Genomic DNA, 19801 nt, shown 5'->3' on the forward strand with positions numbered 1-19801 from the left:
AGATGAGTGTTTGTGGTAGATGCTGCCATTCACAGACAGTGTTGTAGTAGTTTGAGGAGGCCCCCTACACAGGACCTACCAGGCGGGGAAGTGAGAGGTGATAGGGCAGTGGTGCCCAGAGGAGAAAGAAGATATGTCAGAGATTAACCAGTATCATTGGCAACTTTCTATTTTCTGGTGAGGTTACCTGAAACCTTTCACTGATATCTTTCTTTCCTTTAAGGCCGACAGTCAAGTCCCTTAGCTTTGTGTATTGTGAATGTCAATTTCAGTGCTTACAGACAACTGGAGTACATTCTAAACCTGCTAGTATAAAATCTCACATTTATTTAATATTGACATAATATAAAGTGTCCAGTGTGTAGAATGACTATTGCCGATTGGTAATGGAAATTAAATGATGTTTCATATCCTGTTTGTATGTTCATAGGCTGTTTTATATATATTGTAACTAGTAAATTGGGAGAAACAGTGCTATATATTTTACCACTTGTATTGGTCAGCTTTTTCATTTCTTTGTTTTGTTTTGTTTTGGTACCAGGGATCAAACTCAGGTCCCTGCGCTTGCTAGGCAGGCGTTGGAACCACTGAGTTAAGTTCCCGGCCCAGCTTTTTCATTTCTAACACACACTATAAACACCCACTCCTTAAAAGAAGAGAGATTGAATTTAACTGTTGGTTTCTCAGGTTCAGTCCCCACATGGCTGGCTCTAAGGCAGAAACCATGGTGGAAAGGGGTGATCATAACCTACACTTCAACATTCTCCCCAGTAGACACAATACCACTTCCTCTTCCCCTGTTTCAAAATCTGCCTTCTATGGCCTATGTTCTCCTCCTTTCTCACTCAGAGCTCTGGGCATACCAAGACCTGACTTTCTTCTTTCTATATGGGAAGTATCCCTTAAACAGAGCTCAGTGCATTCTGTGGTTCATCCCTCCAGGCATGGGTCCTACTGCAGTTAAAAGAGATAAAGGAATATTTTAAAGTCCATTTCTCTCTTCCATAATGTCTCATTTTACCACATTCACAGGGAGGCTGTAATTCATGTCTCACTCCCCAGCAGCTTGAACCACTGGTGGTATGTGCATGACTATCCCATTGTGTGGTTTTTTGTTAATTTGATTAGTAAAAAGACTAATAAAAGTGATTAGATTTGTTTGTATCACCACTAGTACAATCTGTCCAATGGCACAGTCATGCATCTACTACTAATTGTTCAAGCCTGTAGAACAAGTTAAACTTGAAATTCTAAGGTTCAAAGCCAGTGGGTGGCCTGTTCACTCTAAGTATTGTTTGTCCTTCCATCCCAGAACGTAGACTCCCATGAGTCATCCTAGGAACTATAAGGAATCATAATTTAAGAGGGAGACATATCAGTTTAATAATTATAGTTTATCCCTGTTATTACATAAAGGTTCTTCTTAAACTGCTTCTATAGAGGGACTCTTGTCTCTTTTTGTGGTATGAGTTTGAATTCCCTAATATACTTGTAAGACATTCAGGTAGAAGCCCTGTCCTCCACAGGAAAGTCAGGTCCTATACAGGAAAGTCGGGTAGTACAACTAAGTGCCAATGCAGATTGCAAGAGGAAAGGTCACTGGCATTCTTGTATGTGTCACTATGTTGACACAGCATACCACACTCTTTAAAATTAAAAAAGCTGTTACTGAATTGATGTGGGACACTGTTAAAGATTCAGTGTTTTCATTCAAGGAAAATTAAAACAAGTGAAGAAAGTGGTTCTGGAGAATTTACAGTAGAGGACTGTAAATGCTAAATGGACAGACAGGTAGCAGATTTCAGTTCATCTAGTTCAGAAGTGATTCTGGTTGAGAATTACTTTAATACTTTAGATGTTTTATAGTTTATTATTTTAGAACAATTACATTTTACCATCAGGTGAAAGTATTAATAATAAAACTGTCACATTCCTTTCTTTATTCTTTAGTCATGTAACAAAAAGAATTACAGTATGGTTTAACTATTTGACTTTTTTGTTGAAATAGATGTTCATTTGGATTTGGAAGAGCACCTAGCAAAATTTATGAAAACTGAGGAAGCCATTATATACTCATATGGCTTTTCTACCATAGCCAGTGCAATTCCTGCTTACTCTAAAAGAGGGGACATCATATTCGTGTAAGTAAACTTTATCTGCCCATATAAATAGAATTATTTTGGAAATAATACTAACTGTCTTGGAGAATGTTTGCATGGAAGTTATGTGCCTAAAATAATATGAATTCTTCAGTTTATTATTTTTAAAATATCCAGTCATCCCAGCCAAAAGGAGTGAGACTTTCATTTAAAGGAAACTTAGAAGGTATCAATAGTTGCTTATCTGCCATTATGGCCTTATTTATTGATAACTATGTGAAGCCTGCCATCTTCCTGCTGTGTTCAGCTCTGTGGCCACCTGTCCTTAAGAGTGAGTCGGTGTTTGTAACCTCACAGTGCTTATCCTGCCTCATCAGGTCTCTAACTTTTCATTACCTACCCACTCTAAACTCCAAATCTCTGCTGGTCTTGCTTCATAGCTAATTAAACACGTACAGGCTGTGAATCAGGAACATCTTGACTAACCACAAGCATATCTACAAATTTGGGTGCATGCATCCTGGATGCATGGTACTACTGCTCATGCACACACACACGTCTCCCTCTCTGCTCTGTTCATTTGTTTCAGATTCACTGTACTCTTTTTTTTTTTTTTTTGTAGTACTTAGAACAGATGGTATATCTGTGTTATGTACTTCTGTTTCTTGCCACAGCCTATTTGCATAAGGCAGCATTTACCATTTGGTACTGTTGGTTAAATATTAGTTTACTGAATGAAAGAGTGGAAGACCGGAGCTCAAAGAGGGGTCCATATGAGTGAACATTGGAACCTGGCCTAAGTGGCCTAATGTGCCCATAAAAATGAATATTTTCATTAATTTTTCACAACTGTATTAAAAATTGCAATTGTATGAAAGGTTTGTCACCACCTTGAGAACCATTGGTTTAGTGTTTCTACATTGTTAGTAAAACCACAGCTACAGACACCTTTAGGGTCAACAATGTGACTTTATGTAAGCATCCCCTATTCCTTATAATTCACTTGTAACTTCTTTTGTCAGAGATTGTCTTTTTTTTGGGGGGGGGGTTGAGACAGGGTCTCACTATGTAGTTGAGACTGACCTGGAACTCACTATGTAGCCCAGTCTGGTCTCAAACTCACAGCGATCCTCCTGCCTCAGCCTCCCAAGTGCTGGGATTATAGGCATGCACCACCATGCCTGGCTGTCTTTCTGATCTTGAATAGTAAGAAACTTAAGGGAAATTTCAGTTTGGTATGCTTCATTTTACAGGGAGTCATTACACACTTATTGTCTTCTACTTAATTTTATTTTATTTAAAAATTTTTGACTGATAAAATCATAAAAACCTGTACGTAATGATGGAGTAATATAATGCTTTTGATATATTAATACATTATGTAATGTTTAGATCAGCTTAAGTATATCTCAAGCACTTATGATTTCTTTATGGTGAAAACACGATATACTTTTCTGTAACTTTTTGAAACACATAATGCATCGTTATCTACAGTCACTCTTCTGTGTAATAGCACATCAGAACTTCTTGCTTCTAACTGTAACTTAATACCCATTGGTCACCATTGCCCTGTCCGTTTCCCTGTCTTACTGTCCCCAGCTTCTTGTAACTGCCATCGTACTCAAAATTTTTATGACACTGTACTAGTTAATTTCCATGACCCTGAGATACAACACCCAACAGCCAACAATTTAAAGGAAAAGAGCTTTAATTTGGCTCACAGTTTCAGAGGATCCAATCCATAGTCAGCTGGCTCCAAGACAGAAACATAGTGGAAAGGCATGTCAGAGCAAAGTTGTGCCACTCATGGCAGCCAGGAAGCAGAGCTGAGGAACAACTCCAAAGAGGAAGAGGCAAAGGGCCAGATGTAATACCCAAGGTCACACCTCTGGAACCCACCCAATCACACCCAGAAGTGTGCTTTGCTAATCCCTTCAGCAGTTCCCAAATGCAGTCAAGTTGACACAGTTAAGCTTAGCCAACACATTCGACTCAAACTTGTCTCCTTAAACTGTATTTAATCTCCAAATAAACACAATAACAAGTTAATAATTCCACCTAGCATGTTAAAACAGTCCTTTGTACAGCAGAATGTTACATTCCCTTCCTGAAGTCTCAACTATTCCAGCATTTTTCAAAAGTCAGAATCTCTTCAGACTGAAGATAGCCTTAATTGTGAACCTCTGTAAAAATAAAAAATAAGTTATATAATCCCAAGGTACAGTGGCATGAGGTAGACATTCCCCTTCCAAAAGAGAGGAATGGAGGATAGAAAAAGTTGGATCAAAGCAAAACTGAAACCCAGCAGGGCAAACATTAAATCCTGTGCTCTGTATCCAGCATCAGGGGCACATGGCAGTGACATGTGAGTTCCAGAGAGCTTAGGCAGCCCTACAGCCTCTCTCAGGCTCAGCTCATGGTCTACAACTTTCTTCAGCAGACATTCCAGTTTTGGCATCTCTGACTCTGTGTGGCTTCCACGGCACTTCAACTTTATTTCCACTTGCCTTTTGTCTCAGCACATCCCTTGAAGTCTGTTTAGAAGCATCCCTACTGTCACAACTTTTGCATTTTGTATGCTGGTTAAACCAGCATCACAAGGACAGTAGCAAGGTCTGTTGTCAGTAGAAGTAGTAACCAGGTCCCTTTGAGACATTGAGTGCCTTGAATGGCTGAGCACGGTAAAATGAATCCTGGGGAAGCAGTTCCCTAGGAGGCCTTCTCAAACAGATATCCCAGTGATTCTTCTCAAGTGAATGATTGACACTTTTGTACCTTTGAGCCTGTGGTGAGTTGGATCTTACAGATTTCTGAGATGCTCCGAAGACATCTTTCTTCTTGTCCATATACAAAACATTTAGATTATTTTTAATAGGACTAGTTCTCAGTAACCATACCTCCTGTCACGCCAACTTTACACATACCTGCTTTGGGGCCAAAATTTAAACTTCAAATTTTCCACTCTACCTTTTGCCCCTGATTCTCACTATAAATCTGTCTAATGGCAGCCAGTAGTACCCATGCCATAGCCTGAATATTGACTGCCTTGAAAGTTTTTCCTCCAGACTAGTTACTCCACCAGCCTCCATCTTTCTCCTGTAATAACTCAGGAAATGGGCAAGGAAATGTTTGTTTGTTTTTGCCAGAGTGTAATATACATGGCCTTTAATCCAGTTACCCATAAAGTCCTTGACTGAAACCCCCTGAACCCAGCTCTTCTCTGTCCCAATCAAAATCATTCATCATGCCCTCCTTGCTGCATTTTAGCACTTCTCTAGCCCACATCTTTAAACCTTTCTGAATTTCTCCTGCAATCCAGTTCTAAAGGCTTTTGAACCACACAGGCAGGTATAGTTATAGCAGTGACCCCATGCTCAGTACCAGTTAGTCAGCTTTCCTGTCCCTGAGACATAGTAACCAACTTAAAGGAGGAGAGTGTTAATTTGGCTCAGAGTTTGGGAGAGATTTAGTCCATATTCAGCTGACTGCAAGGCAAGAACATTATAGCAGAAGGAAATGGAAAATATGCTTAGTTCATGGAGCTGGGAAGAAGAGCAGGGGCAGCATCATAGAGGAAGGGATGAAGGCCCATAACCAAGCTCATGCCTCCATGACCCACCCAGACATACCCAGAAGTGTGCTTTACCAGTCTTCTTGGCAGCTTCCAAACCAATCAAGTTGACACAAAATTAAGCATAACCGCCACATATTCCACCATTTTTACATTCCACATTTAGGTGATTTCTCGTGCAGTATTTGTCTTTCTTTGATGTCTCATTTACTTAACATAGGGATCTCCAGTTCCATCTGTGTTGTTGCATGTGACAGAATTTCATACTTTTTTTTTTCCAAATCCATTAGGTGTATGTTCTGCATTTTCTTTATCCATTTATCAGCTGATGAACATTCATTTGTTTCTGTTTTTTAGCTGTTGTGAATAGATGCAGTAAATATGAGAGTGCAGGTGTCTTCTGCATATTGATTTAGTTTCCTTTGGATATAAACCAAGGATGGGCTGGCTGGATCATGTGGGGTAGCTCTTAATTTTTTTAGGCATTTCTGTAGTCTCTTCCATAATGGCTTTATATATTTGGGTGCTCTGATGTAATAAATGTATGTATATTTAGAATTCTTATTTCCTCCCTTTATCATTATATAATGACCTTGTCTCCTTTTACCTCCTTTGATTTAAATAATGAGCTGCTTGCTTATCACTGTGTCTGATGTAAGTGTGGCTATACCTATTTTGTTTAGATTCCATTTGCATTGAATACCTTATTCCATCTCTTCACTTATAGTCTATAGGTGTTAGAGGTGAAGTGAATTTCTTGCCACCATCCCCCATACCAGGGATCAAACTCAGGACTTTGCCCTTGTAAGGCAGGTGAAGTGCCATTGAGCTAAATCCCTGTCCCTAGGATTGAATTTCTTGTAAGCAACATATAGTTGAGTCTTTTTTTTAATACTTTTTGTTGCTGTCTTTTAATTGGAGAATTTAATTCATTTATATTCATGGTAGCTATCAATAGGTGTAATCTTACTGTGGTCATTTTATGACTTGTTTTCTAGTTTTATTGTAGTTCCTTTCCTTTTCTTCACTCTCTTGTAGTCTTCCTTTGTGGGTAAGTGATTTGCTCTAGTATTGTGGTTTGAGTCCTTGCATATTATTTAGGATTTGTCTATTATAGATTTCACTTTGCATTTGCCATATGGCTTTATCCTTTGATGATAACAAGCTATTTTTAAATGATAGCAAAACGTGATTATAAAAATAAGAATATATACTAAAAAGAAAACTACACTTTCATTGTTCCTGACATTTTGATTTTCTAATAGCTCATTTTACGTCTCTGTTGTCTATCTCTTTAACATTTTAATGCAGTTATTATTTTTGAAGCCTTTATTTTTTAGTCTTCATAATAAAGATACACTTTATACATGATGTGTACAGTATTAGAGCATTCTGAAATTATGTTTAATTACTTTTACCAATGAGTTTCACGCCTTCCATGTTTTCTTCTTACTCATTAATGTCTCTTTCAATTCCAAGAACTTGTTTTAGCATTTATTTTAGGAGAATCTCATGAACATATATTCTTTCAATTTTTGTTTATCTGGAAGCATATTTATTTCTAAAAAATAGTTCAGTGGGAAACACTATTCTTGGTTGACAATTTCTTTCCCTCAGTAATGTGAAAAATCTCATGGTCTGTAAAGTTTCTGTTTAGAAGCTTGTTATCAGGCATATTGGGACACCCTTATGTATTGTCTTTTTTCTCTTGCTGACCTAAGAATGTCTTTGTCTTCCACCTCTGTTGTAATTTCACCTTTTATTTCACCTTTTCATTCCTAAGTACATGGATTTGAGCCTTTACTTTTTTAAAATAACGTTACCTAAGGGTTTGTCAGTTTTATTTGTTCTTTCAAAGAACCAACCCTTCAATTCATTGATTTTTTTTTTTTTCTTTTGGTATCATTCTTTTAGTCTCCATTCATTGCATTTATTTCTGCTCTGGTCTTTATAATTTCTTCCCTTGTACAATCTTTGAATTTGTTCTGTTCTTCTTTTTCTAGAAACTTGAGTTCAGCATTAGGTTATTTGAGCTCACTCTTTTTTCCTAATATGGCCATTCATTGCTATGAACTTCCCTTATAGGACTGCTTTCAATGTGTCCCATAAATTCCCATATGTTGTATTGGCATTATCATTTAATTATATAAACTGTCTAATTTCTTTAATTTTGTCTGTGACCCATTCATTGTTCAGAAGTTTCCATGTGTTTGTGAAGTTCTTGTGGTTTCTTTTGCTGTTGATCTCAAATTTCATTGTGCTGTAGTCTGACAATATACAAGGGATAACTTCAGTTCCCTTGCGATTTCTTAAGCATGTTCTATTAGCTAGCATGTGGTCCATTTTGGAGAATGACCCATGTGTAGGTGAGAAGAATATGTATTCTGATTTTGGGGGATAGAACACTGTAGACACCTATGAAGTACATTTGTTCAGAAGTTTGGTTTAGTTCTGGTATTTTGTTGCTGCTTTTTGTCTAGTTGATTTATTTGTGACAGTGGGGTATTGAGGTCCCCACTACTATCGTATTAGTGATTATTTGATTTTTTCATGTCCGTTAACATTTGTTTTATATAGTTGGGTGCACTAGCATTTGGTGCATATATATTTATTATTGTCATTTCTTCCTCTTATATTGTTCCCTTTACAAAGGTGTAGTGGCCTTCTTTGTCTCTTAATTAGTTTTGGTTTGAAATATACTTTGCAAATAGGATAGCTAGCACTGCTTTTTTCGGGTTCCTGTCACATAGATTATTGTTTACTTATTTTCCCCCCTATCTATTTAATTTCTTGTCTTGTCTGATTCCTTCATTATGTTGGGCTTCACAGAGTTGTGACCCTCATTGTCTTTTTCTAGGATATTGTGTAGAATATTTTGGAGTGTCGGTTTGGTATTCACGAAGTTCCTCAGGTGTTCTTTGTTGTGAAAGTATCTTATTTATCCATTGATTTTAGAAAGTTTTACAGGCTACATCAATCTGGGTTGGATGTTATTTTCTTTTCGGGCTTGAAATACTTTAGTCTGTTCTTGACTTGAGGGTTTCTGTTGAGAAGTCTGCTGTGATTCTGATGGGCACTTTTTTATGTATGTATGTAAATAATTTCTCTATCTGCTTATAGTATTTTGTTCTTGTGTTGAGTTTCTGACTCTTTGATTATTATGTGCCTAGGTGTAGGTGTTTTTTGATCACAGCAAGTTGGAGTCCTATATGTCTCATTTATCTTTATGTCAAATTCTTTTTCCCTACTCAGGAAGTTTTCTGCCATTACTTCTGTGAACAGTTTTTTGTTTTGTTTTGTTTTTTTAATGTCATTTGCACTCTCTCCTGCTTTTTCTTTGACTCTGATAGGTCTTATATTATTCTTCTTTTCATCATCTAGTAGCTGCTGGATTGTTTTTCCATGATCCTTTGCTATTTTTAAGAAGTCTTTCTTTTCCTGGTCACCCCAAACCTGTCAGCTATATCTGATATCCTTGTCCTCATATTGACTCATTTTACTGCATATACTTTCAATGGAATTTTTACTCCTGAGTATCTATTTAAATATGTTTTATGGGTTCCATTTCCCTCGTATGTTGGGCATTTGTGGGTTCCTGTTCTAGAGCTCTTTTATTTTTTTATCTGTGTCTTTTCTAGGGTTATTAATCAGGTCTTTCACTATGGTCACCATCTTTGTTGTGATCTGAGAAATTATTTCTGATATCATTTTTTCCAAATCCTCTTTCATTGCCAGGTCAGGGAGTCCAGGTGTTTTGAGTTTTGGATTGTTCTGTCTCTTGCCCCTATATTTTTCCTTTGATCCAGAAAAATGGATTTTCATCTTGTTTAGGTGTCTTCTCATTTCCAGTTTTTTGTTGTTGATGTTTTTGGTTTAATTCCTGGATTGCTCTTCGTAAAATGTTTATTGCAAGAATCTTTCTTGATAGTATTTAGAATCCTTAGGGAATAGGTACATCTTGGATTGTCTTTCCAGGTATAGTTGGCCTTTGGGCTTTGCGTCTGTAATGACACTTAGGCACTCTGAGTCTTGGTATACCAGGAAGGACAGTTGTCTAAGATCAATCACATCACTGCCAAAGTAATACAATCACCATCAACAGTAGCATCACACAGCTTAGAAAATGACAAATGGTGGTAGCTGTTATTCTGACATCTTTAACCACATGAACTAGACTTGTGGTTATATATCAGAATTAAGGACCAATCAGAAATATGTTTATAGTAAATAAGCACTTCAGCGTAGCGACTTTACCCTCCTGGAAGAAGACTTAGAAAGAGTTGGGTTTGGAGGGTGGAGAGATAGAAGGAGAGGGAGAGGTTAGAACTAGGGCTAGAGGGCACAGGAAGATTACACAAACTTTGGAAAACTGGTGAAAACAAGAGGAAAAGAGTGATGGAAGGAACAAATATAAGTATAGAACAAACTTAACAGAAACAGGCAAACTAGAAACTATTCACTTTCCTATAAGAATAAGAACAATCAAAAGAAAGGAAAAAATAGGACAATAACAGGAACAAGAAAGGAGAGAAATGAACAAGAAGAGAAGCGGGGAAAGGAAAAAGAAAAATGAGTTCCCCTTCAAAGTATATCGCTGCTGTTGCTGGTAGACAACATCGGCAGCAGCTTCCAGATCCAAGTCAGATAATCTTGCCCATTGTATTCCACTGAGATTCAAGCTGCTTTCTGGCTGCAAGGCCAAAAACTGAGCTCCCTGATCTCCAGTCTCTGTAGTCTACTGAGTCTTCACTTCAGTGCCTTTCTTTACTCTCCTTTTGGGCTTCAACTTTCTAACCTCTTGGGTTGAGATCTGGGGACTTTCCTCAATCAGCAGTCTTCCCTATGTCTGTAGCCCAAGGTTCCCCTCTGGGATTCTATCCACACAACTCTCTCTGCTGCTGTGGTACCTTTTGTATGTGTCTACTGTCCCAGGGCATGGGAGAGAGGAGTGTCCTCTTCCTATCACCAGCTAAGGTCCCTAATCTGCCCCCGTATCTGGTCTCAGAGCTGAGTGGGTATCTCTAGCCCTTTGTAGTCAAGGCCCTGAGTGGACCTGGGAGGAATGTTTGGCTGGACTCATTCTCTGTTTCACAACAGAAATTACCTCAATCTGTTGACCAGCTGCTAGCAGTCCACTGTGGCTGAATATCTCTTCCCTTCAAAAAAACAAAAACAAAAACAAAAAATGGTGGGGGGGGGCACCTCTACCCAAATGGCAGGTGTGACCCAGCTGGCGTTCACTTTGGTTGTACCAAGTCTCTGCCAACTTAATTTCCTTCAGTCTGTTGACCAGCTGCCAGAAGTCTACGGTGTCTGCGTGGGTTTTCCCTTCCCTCCCTCCCTCCCCACCTCCCCTTCTGCCCCCTCCCCCAGTCATGGAGGTATGTAACACCTTTAGGCTATGGGAATTCAAGTTTGTGCCTCTGCCCCAAATGGCTACCTGGTCCTGGCTGCTGATAGTGGGAGCTTCACTTACCACTTTCTTTTCCTCTGGGGTGGACCTTAGGGGGAATATTGTCTGGCATTTTTGCTGCTGCTTCCAGTTGTATAAGGCTCTCCTGTTTCAGGTCCAGGTTTCTGTTTCAGTGAGTGGCTGAGTTGTTTTTGTGGATCCCCACTGGGGCAGGTATACCACTGATTCTCTGGGTTGGGTCTTTGTTCTATGTAATTAATTCTATAGTAATGGATCCTGTTTTCTTCTCCTCTGTCCCCTTGATGTTCTTGTATATCCTTTGCACCCTTTTGGGAGGCTTCAGGTTGATTATTCCCAGGTATTGGGCATTTTATCCTGGGAAAACTGTGCTGGTGGTTTTCACCATTCTGCCATTTTTCTTCTCCCTGTCTTTCACCTCTGAGAGCTTGATTACAGTGTGTCTTGAAGTAGACTTGGTTGCATTAAATCTTGTCGATGACCTTTGTCCTTCTTGTGCCTGAACATTGGTATCCTCAGGTTGGAAAGTTTTCTGTTACTGTTCTTTGAATAAGCTTTCTACCCTTCAACATTCTCAAGTCCTTCTTTAACCCAATTAAATGAAATATTTCTCTTTTAATATTGGCTCAAATATCCTGTGAGTGTTCTTCATTCCTCTTCATTCCTTTTTTCTTTGTTCTCCTTCAAATGAATTTTCAAAATATTGCCTTCAGGCTTACTCATTGTCTCTTTTGTTTTGATCTATTTTGTTTTTCATGCTTTATGTCAATTTTTTTATTTTACTTAGTGTATCCTTCTCTTTGTTAATTTTCTCTTTGAATATTAAATAACTATTCAAACTGTTTTTCTCAAGCTCATTGAGTGTTTATTACAACCACTGTTTTAAATTCTCCATCTTGAGAGTTTTTTTCATACTGATTATTACCTGACTAGTTTCCAGCACCTTGTTTTGACTCTTTGGTGAAGTTGTTCGCTACAAGTGCTTGATACATGTTAGTGTGCTATAGTGTCTGCACAGTGAAGCATCAGAAGTTTATAACAGTCTTCCCAATCTAGGTTGTGTGTCCCTACCTTTCCAGAAATCCTAGGAAGACTGCTAGAAGAGGTTTTTTTTTCTGACCATGGAGTCACTTCCCCTACTTCAACACTGAATGGCACCCAAGTGCAGGTCTACTGGTGGTGTGTGTGGTGTCCCTGTTTGAACACTAGAGGGCATTCCAAACCCAAATTTGTCCCAAATCCATGGTGGGTGTGTTGTGTTGTTCAGAAACAAACAGGAGTCTAGAAAGAGAAATCCGTCTCCACAGGCCTTTGCCTGCAGCCAACCTAAACCTACACACTCTGTCCTTAGTCATTCCAGGGTTGTCCAATGTCAGGACCCCACTCAACCTCCACTGAGGATCCATTACTGCAAGTGAGGTAGGAATTTCTTGCTGCTGGGCAATTACAGTCCTAGTTTTCCCCTAGGCTTCTTCTGACACCCCATTACAGCCTGTGGGGAGGTGCAAGTTTGTGCTCCTCTCATGGTCTCCACCAACACCACAGTGGTGTGGGGGTGGAAGTGTCCACTTGTTCCCAGCTGGCTTTGTGAAAGTCCCAGCTCACTATATGGCCTTTTCTGATACCTCTCTGGAAGGAATGCAGGTTGCCTCGTTGTAGTACTCAGGGTTTGCAGTCTAGGTTCCTCTCTCAGCCACTGCTGTTGTAGGTGAGTTTGAGACCATGGCGTTTTCTGTGGTGTCTGGCCATAGTTGAATGATCACTGTCTGAAAGCTTCCAAGCTTCCAGTCTAGCTGGGCCACCAGTACTGCTTCTCATGGCAGATTAATGACAGAGTAATGTGCGAATCAAAGCAGAGGAGTTACAGTAGTATTTTATGTATTTCTTAGAAAGAAAAAGTATGTGAGTAAACTGATAGGCCATCCATAGAAAGATATATCCTGATTTCAGAGAGGTTAGAATTTGCAGCATGTTTTTTAGAACAGATTAAATAAAGAACTGGCAGAGTGCAGAGCAAACAGGATACATAAATATTCAAACATGTTTTATTTACTGTGTTCCTGTTAACAGTTGGAGATTTCTCAACTTACAAAAGTAACATTCCTTTTCTGAGAATGTTAACAAGGCCCTTTAACCCCATTTGGTGCACCTCTCTCCCTTGCAGAGATAGAGCAGCCTGCTTTGCTATTCAGAAAGGATTACAGGCCTCACGTAGTGACATTAAGTTATTTAATCATAATGATGTGGCTGACTTGGAGCGTCTGCTAAAAGAACAAGAGATTGAAGATCAAAAGGTACGATTCTTTTGAAGAAAATTATACAGCTCTTTGGTACTCTCTAACCAGCTAAATTATAAATGAAATGGTAATTTGTCATTGAGAACTTGCCCACAGATCACATTTGGATATTAAGTAAGGGTGTATTCATGTTGAAGAGCCAGGTGTGATTGTAATTGCCTTCTTGTTGCCGTCATTAGATATGTCAGGTTTTGGGAGAGTTATTCTAGGCAGCATTCTAAGGAGATTGAGGGCAGAGAGAAATAGCATGCACTTGGTAAATAGATATATGCTCAACTTTGCATAATAGCTCCCATATTCATTAGGGCTTTAACAGGCTGTATCTAGTTGCATTCATTTCACAATAAATCATGTACCAGCTACCTGGAATAGAAAATAGCAGATCTTAAAGTGTTAATTTATGAGCAAAATGAAATCCCTTCTCCTTAGCCTAGCCTCACCCTGGACCTCTGAACAGCCACTAGTTGTGAGAAGCAACTACTCTTAACAGGATCTCCTCATGTGTTGCAGCTGTTTTCACTTGTTTATTCCCAGAAATCTGTGGAGCCCTTGGTGGTAGTGGTAGTTCAGTAGCAGCTCCTTTGTTCTGATTAGAGGATGGCACTGAGGAAGCATGTTGAAAGCATCACTATTAGGATTATAGTTTATTTCCCCTGACAGTATGAATAGAAAACGTAGTTCTGGTTTGCCACTCAGCACCAGGACACCATGATATGTGACCTGTGCTAGAGCCTAGTCACCACATCCTTTGTCTGAAACATATTTTAAGTGGACTTTGCTGATGCATCTCCTTTATAGCTAGAATGACCTATAAAATGCTCAGCCCATTCCTTAATTTTGTGATAATTTCCCTTTTCTAAAATATTTGCATTATTCATTCAGGATTCTATCATCTTTGTTTAGAAGTCAGCCCAGGAGCAGTACTTCATGAATATATACATTCTCATGACGAATATGTATGAACTGAACATTTCATGCTCCATGTGCTGTAGGCTAATGTTTCATTCTATACAATTTAGAGAAATCTATAGGGAAAAATTCTAATATTAAACCCATTCCAGTGAAAAGAGATTCCCTCTTCTGATCCATTAACAGAATTCAGCCACTCAGCTGAGGAGTGCTGCTGCTATGGAGAGTATGCCCATGAGGCCGGCAACTAGTCTGCTCTGTGTAGTTAGGATTGTGCATCACATTCAGGCTTCATGTATGTTTTTATAAGATTTATAATCCATAAAACATTTTTATGAGCATCTCCAAGAAATGAAATTGAATATCTTGAAATTTTACTTTTATTACTAGTTAATTTATATCATATTTTCCTGCCACAAGTAGACTTTTTTTTTTTTTTTTTTGGTACCAGGGATTGAACTCAGGACTTTGTACTTGGGAGGCAGGCAGCAGAACCACTGGGCTAAATCCCCAGCCCTAGACTTTCTAAATAACATACTGTTTTGGCTTTTAGACTATCCCTTTTCAGTTTCATTTTCACATAAATAATCTATTAATGTTTACTACTTGGGCAACTCTTTCCTTTGAAAGAATATGAAAATATTTCAATGAGTCCAGTTTGGGATTATAAAAGAACTATGCATAACTATGTACAAGGGAAAAATACCTTCCTAATAAGTAAGGAAATTTTCCCTGTCAAATTAGAACACATTTTTAGTAATAATAATCAGTATCAATACAGATGTGCCATGACAAAGGATATTCCTATAACACTGCAAAGAGTTTAATCAGCACATTTTTTGAGTAAAAACGGACATGTATATTCCAGGATCCTTACATATCCCCTTTGGATCTATATTTGACATGTTGTAATTAGAAAATTATTAGAAATGGCAAAAATTTAAGAATATTTACAGAGTAACTACACAAATACATTAGTGGAATAAATAATTTGTGGCTTATCTGCAAGATACAATGTCTCCTTTAAAATCATCATGTTTTAAATTGCTTATGCTTTACTGCACTAAATAATGTATAAAGGTTCAGAGCAGTTCTGTTTTTTTTGTTTTTTTTTCTGGTACCGGGGATCAAACTCAGGACCTTATGTTGATGAGGCAGGCAGCAGCACCACTGAGCTAAATCCCCAGCCCTACAGCATAATTATTTAAATCAACTTTTAAAATTATTACAGTGAAATCCTGATTTGAACTAAGTAATATGTGTTTATACATATATATGTGCAAGAAAGACAAATTATCGCTGTATGATATAGCCATACAATTTTTTAAATTCTTTTTCATACTTTTCTGCTTCCCAAGGCTCCTTCCTACATTGAATTTTCTTTTCATTGACTTTATTGGTATATTTTAGGTGTACAGTGCAGTTACATTCATCATTGGGATCTTGTACTTTTACAAGACAGATTTTGGTTCTCACTTTTCCCCATACCCTTCACCCCCTCCTGTGTTTACAAAGACTTTGTTTCCATTTTTTTCCTTTTCTCATATTTTTTCTTTTCCCTTATTTCCTTTCCCTTTCCCACTTCCCCTACATCTTTAGCCCTTTTCTTCCTATTTCACATTGTCAGTTATACAATTTGGATCTTATTTACACTTTTAGTTTTTCACAGCAGAGAAACTATTTGGTATTTACACATGTGTGTCCTATTTATTTCACTTAAGAATATGGATATAAGAAAATGGAAAGATATCCCTTGCTCCTGGGTAGGAAGAATCAAGTAAATGGCCATACTACCAAAACTGTTACACAGATTCAATGCAATCCCAATTGAAATTCCAACAGTGTATTTCACATAACTAGAGAAAACAAGCCAAAAATTCATTTGGTACAAGGAGAGACCTAGAATAGCAAAAGCAATTCTAGGCAACAGAGACATTACAGAGGGTATCACAATCACGAACTTGAAACTATACTATAAAGCCACTGTGATAGAAACAGCATGGTACTGGCAAAGATAAAGACCCAAGAATCAGTGGAATAGATTGGAAGATGCAGAAAGAGCTGCTGATGTACTCAGATACCTCATCTTTGACAAAGGAGCCAACCACTCAGTGGAAGAATGATAGCCTCTTTAATAAATTGTGTTGAATATTTTCAAATCCTAAGGAAATTCTTTGGCTAGCGTATGGCTCAGTGGTAGATTGCCTAGCATGCATAACGCCCTGGGATCTACCCTAGCTCTGCAGAAAATAAAAATAAGAAAAACTAAGAAACTGTTTTATGTTTTTAAAGGCAAAGGGCAGGATGTGCCCTTCTGGAAATACAGAGGCTTCTATTCATCAATGACCCCACTGATCCATGCTGCTAACTCAGCAGCCTTCACTTCTGAGCTCACAGAGAGAATGAGGCGAATGAGCAAGCTTAGTGTGGTATGTTACAGTAGTGGTCTTAAAGTGCTCATTTTAGTGTTGCTCTCATCCCTGAGTTTGTAATTGTCTATCAGTAGAAGTTTAAAGGCGGGATACCTTTGAGTAGGAAGCTAGTGGTAAATTCTCTGTCTCGAGTGTTTTCTCACAGGAAGAAGCATCTACAGATTGTTAATTGTGAGAGAATTATCAGTGACCTTCTGTGAGCAGTGTGAGGAGTTATATATTGTTTTAATAGGGCCCTTTACCCCACCACTGTGGCCATCACCTTGCAAGGTGAAAGTTGAGTTTTACTAGACTCAGGAGGTCAGTGAGGGGAAGGAGAAAGGTTTCACTTTATTTTAGTAGGTGAGGGAGATCAGAATTGCCTGTTTTGTAACTTTTGATTGTGGAAATTTGCTAGCATATACAAGGGAAATAGTAACGTGATACAGCCCACATACACTTCTCCTAACATTTTATTAGCATCTTGCCTGTCTCATACACCTGTACCCCTCCCTGCTCCTCAACCCAGCTCAATAATGATGACAATGACGGTCACACCAGAGAAACAGTCATCATCATCATCATCTTGATCTTCATTATGATTGTTTCTTTTTAGGAAATATATGCAGACCTTGAAATTTGCATATCTTATCCATGTAATTCTGACCGCGTAACCCAGAAATTAGTGCTTCATCGTGGTATTAAGCATTCTTATCTCCCCAGAAAGTTCCCTCTGGGCCCATCTCACTCGCTTTGAGTTTGTATGGTTTTGTCTGTGCTTTTTATTTACTGTGATGAGAGTTCCTGGCTTAGGTAATGCTGTGAACTGGAAAATATGTCACTGTTCCTCTAAGAATAGTAGCATCTCAAACATTGAGCTTCAAACTCTTTCAGACCATTTTTTATTAAATATTGTGAGATGTGGGCATACATAATAGGTTTCATATTTGGAGTTAACTGAAATGTAAAATGTTGGATTGTTTTCTTTTAAAGAATCCTCGCAAGGCTCGTGTGACACGACGGTTCATTGTAGTAGAAGGATTGTATATGAATACTGGAAGTATTTGTCCTCTTCCAGAGTTGGTAAGCATCTACATTTAGTCATCATTCTAGTATTTGGGCTCTTGAGCAGATAGACCTTTTACCTATGGCCACAATTAATTAAAATATAAGATATAACTACTTTAAGTGTAGTTTGATAAGTTTTAGTAGATTTGTATGCACCATCACCACCACCATCACTGTCAAGACAAAAAACACTGCCATCACTCTGGATGATTCCCTCTGTATGATTCTGCTTGTTTGGTTTTTTGATCAAACTCAGGACCTCATACTTGTCAGGCAGGAGCTGTGCCCTCATGCCTTTTTGTAGTCAGCTCACATTTCTTGCCCCAGCTAACCACTGATATCCTTTCTATTCCCAAAGATTAGTTCCACCTTTTTAGAATTTCATGTGAATGAAACAAATATATATATATATATATATATATATATTGTAAAACTCAGCTTTTTAACAGTGAAATTAATAGACTGTTTTTAGAAACCATGACCATTGACATTTTCCTCATCAGTGTGAAATTCACATAGCACAGAATTAATTAACCACTCTAAACTGTGCTGTTCAGTGGCATTGAGTGTCTTCACCATGTTATATAGCTTTTGATTCTGCCTAGTTCTGAAACCTCATTTTTATTATGCAGTCACTCTCCACGTTCCTTTCCCTCTGGCTCTGGCAACCACCAGTCTGGTTTGTATCTCTGTGGATATACTTATTCTGTATATTTCTTATAAATGGCATCATTCAACATGAGACTTTTTTCGGTCTGGATTCATTCATTGGCATGTTTTCAGGGTTCATCTACATTGTACTGTGTATCAGGACTCCATTCCTTTTTAATTCTAATATTTCATTATATTTGTTCATCTGCACATAGGTGTTTGGTTTGTTTTTGTCTTTTGGCTATTGTGAATAATGCTGCTTGTGAACATTCATATTGTATGTATATATCTAATAGTGTAACTGCTAGATCATGTAGTAACCAAGGATCCACCATTCTGTTTTCCACAGCAGCTGCACCATTTCACATTCCCATCTGCAGTGTACTAGGACTCTACTTTTTCTATCTTTCTTGACACTAAAAAGCTTTGCTTTTACGTTTTCAGATGGCTTGCTAACTTTAAATAATAAGGCTTTCAGTCTTTCACCATTGACTGTGATATTAGCTGTGAGTTTTGCATAAATATCCCTGTTGAGCCATCCTTAAATTTGGCCACTGAAATTGGAATCTAGGAGTTCATTAATTGACTAAAGATTCAAAATAAAGTTTTCATATATTATTTCTAACATTTTTCATTATTTCTGCTAAAGATATAACTCAGTAGTAGTGTCTGCCTAGCATGCAGAAGGCCTGGGTTCAAAGCCAAACACAGAAAAAAAAAGTGTTTTCCTATTTCTGAAGAAATTCAAATACATCCCAAATACTATTATAAGACTAGTGTTTTTTTTCCTTCTTCTATTTTTGTTAATATTAAAACTGGTGGGAAAATGTGAGGGAGGTCGAGAACCAAAATATCCTAGAACTGTATATTATAGGACTACAATCACAAAGCATTGCAGATAGACAAATAAATGATAAAACAAGACATGGAAGCAACTCAAATATATGTCATCATTGTTTAGAGGTTACACAATGCAAGTTAACATTTGACCCTGGGATTCCAGTCTTGTTTCACTGATTTGTCTGTTTCTATGCTAGTGTTATTACCAAATTTTTTCTAAAACCTGATTTTAGACTCTAGATTAAGTATCTCAGTGATCAGAAAAGTCATGTTAAGAAGATATAATTCTCCCAAAATTAGTTCATTCGTTGCTAAAATCCATCCCACAGCCCATTGAAAATACCTTTGCTCGTTTAGCAAGAATGGCCAGAAAAAAGTTGATGGTAAAAAGCAAATTACCAGAAACTTATGATGTGGGGCATCAAACCATCTTATACATTCTGTATATTGCTTCCATAGTTTTATGGAATAAAGATGTTAGTAATTCAACCTACAATTATTAAAAAGTATGCTTCTTGTACCAA

The 19801-nt window shown here is 37.9% G+C and overlaps 1 protein-coding gene across 1 annotated transcript in view; it reads left to right on the forward strand.

The window, feature by feature from the left end:
* Positions 1-19801, forward strand: part of Sptlc1 (serine palmitoyltransferase long chain base subunit 1) — a gene marked incomplete at its 5' end in the record, with an annotated part of 71757 nt that overhangs the window by 32655 nt on the left and 19301 nt on the right. Inside the window, 3 exons of the mRNA XM_010607650.3 lie at positions 2009-2141; positions 13266-13395; positions 17712-17801. Of these exons, the coding sequence (XP_010605952.3) occupies positions 2009-2141; positions 13266-13395; positions 17712-17801 (353 nt within the window). The remainder of the gene's footprint in view (positions 1-2008; positions 2142-13265; positions 13396-17711; positions 17802-19801) is intronic.

The sequence above is a fragment of the Fukomys damarensis genome, unplaced genomic scaffold (genome assembly GCF_012274545.1).
Source record: "Fukomys damarensis isolate Sample0158 unplaced genomic scaffold, DMR_v1.0_HiC HiC_scaffold_27, whole genome shotgun sequence".
NCBI lineage: Eukaryota > Metazoa > Chordata > Mammalia > Rodentia > Bathyergidae > Fukomys > Fukomys damarensis.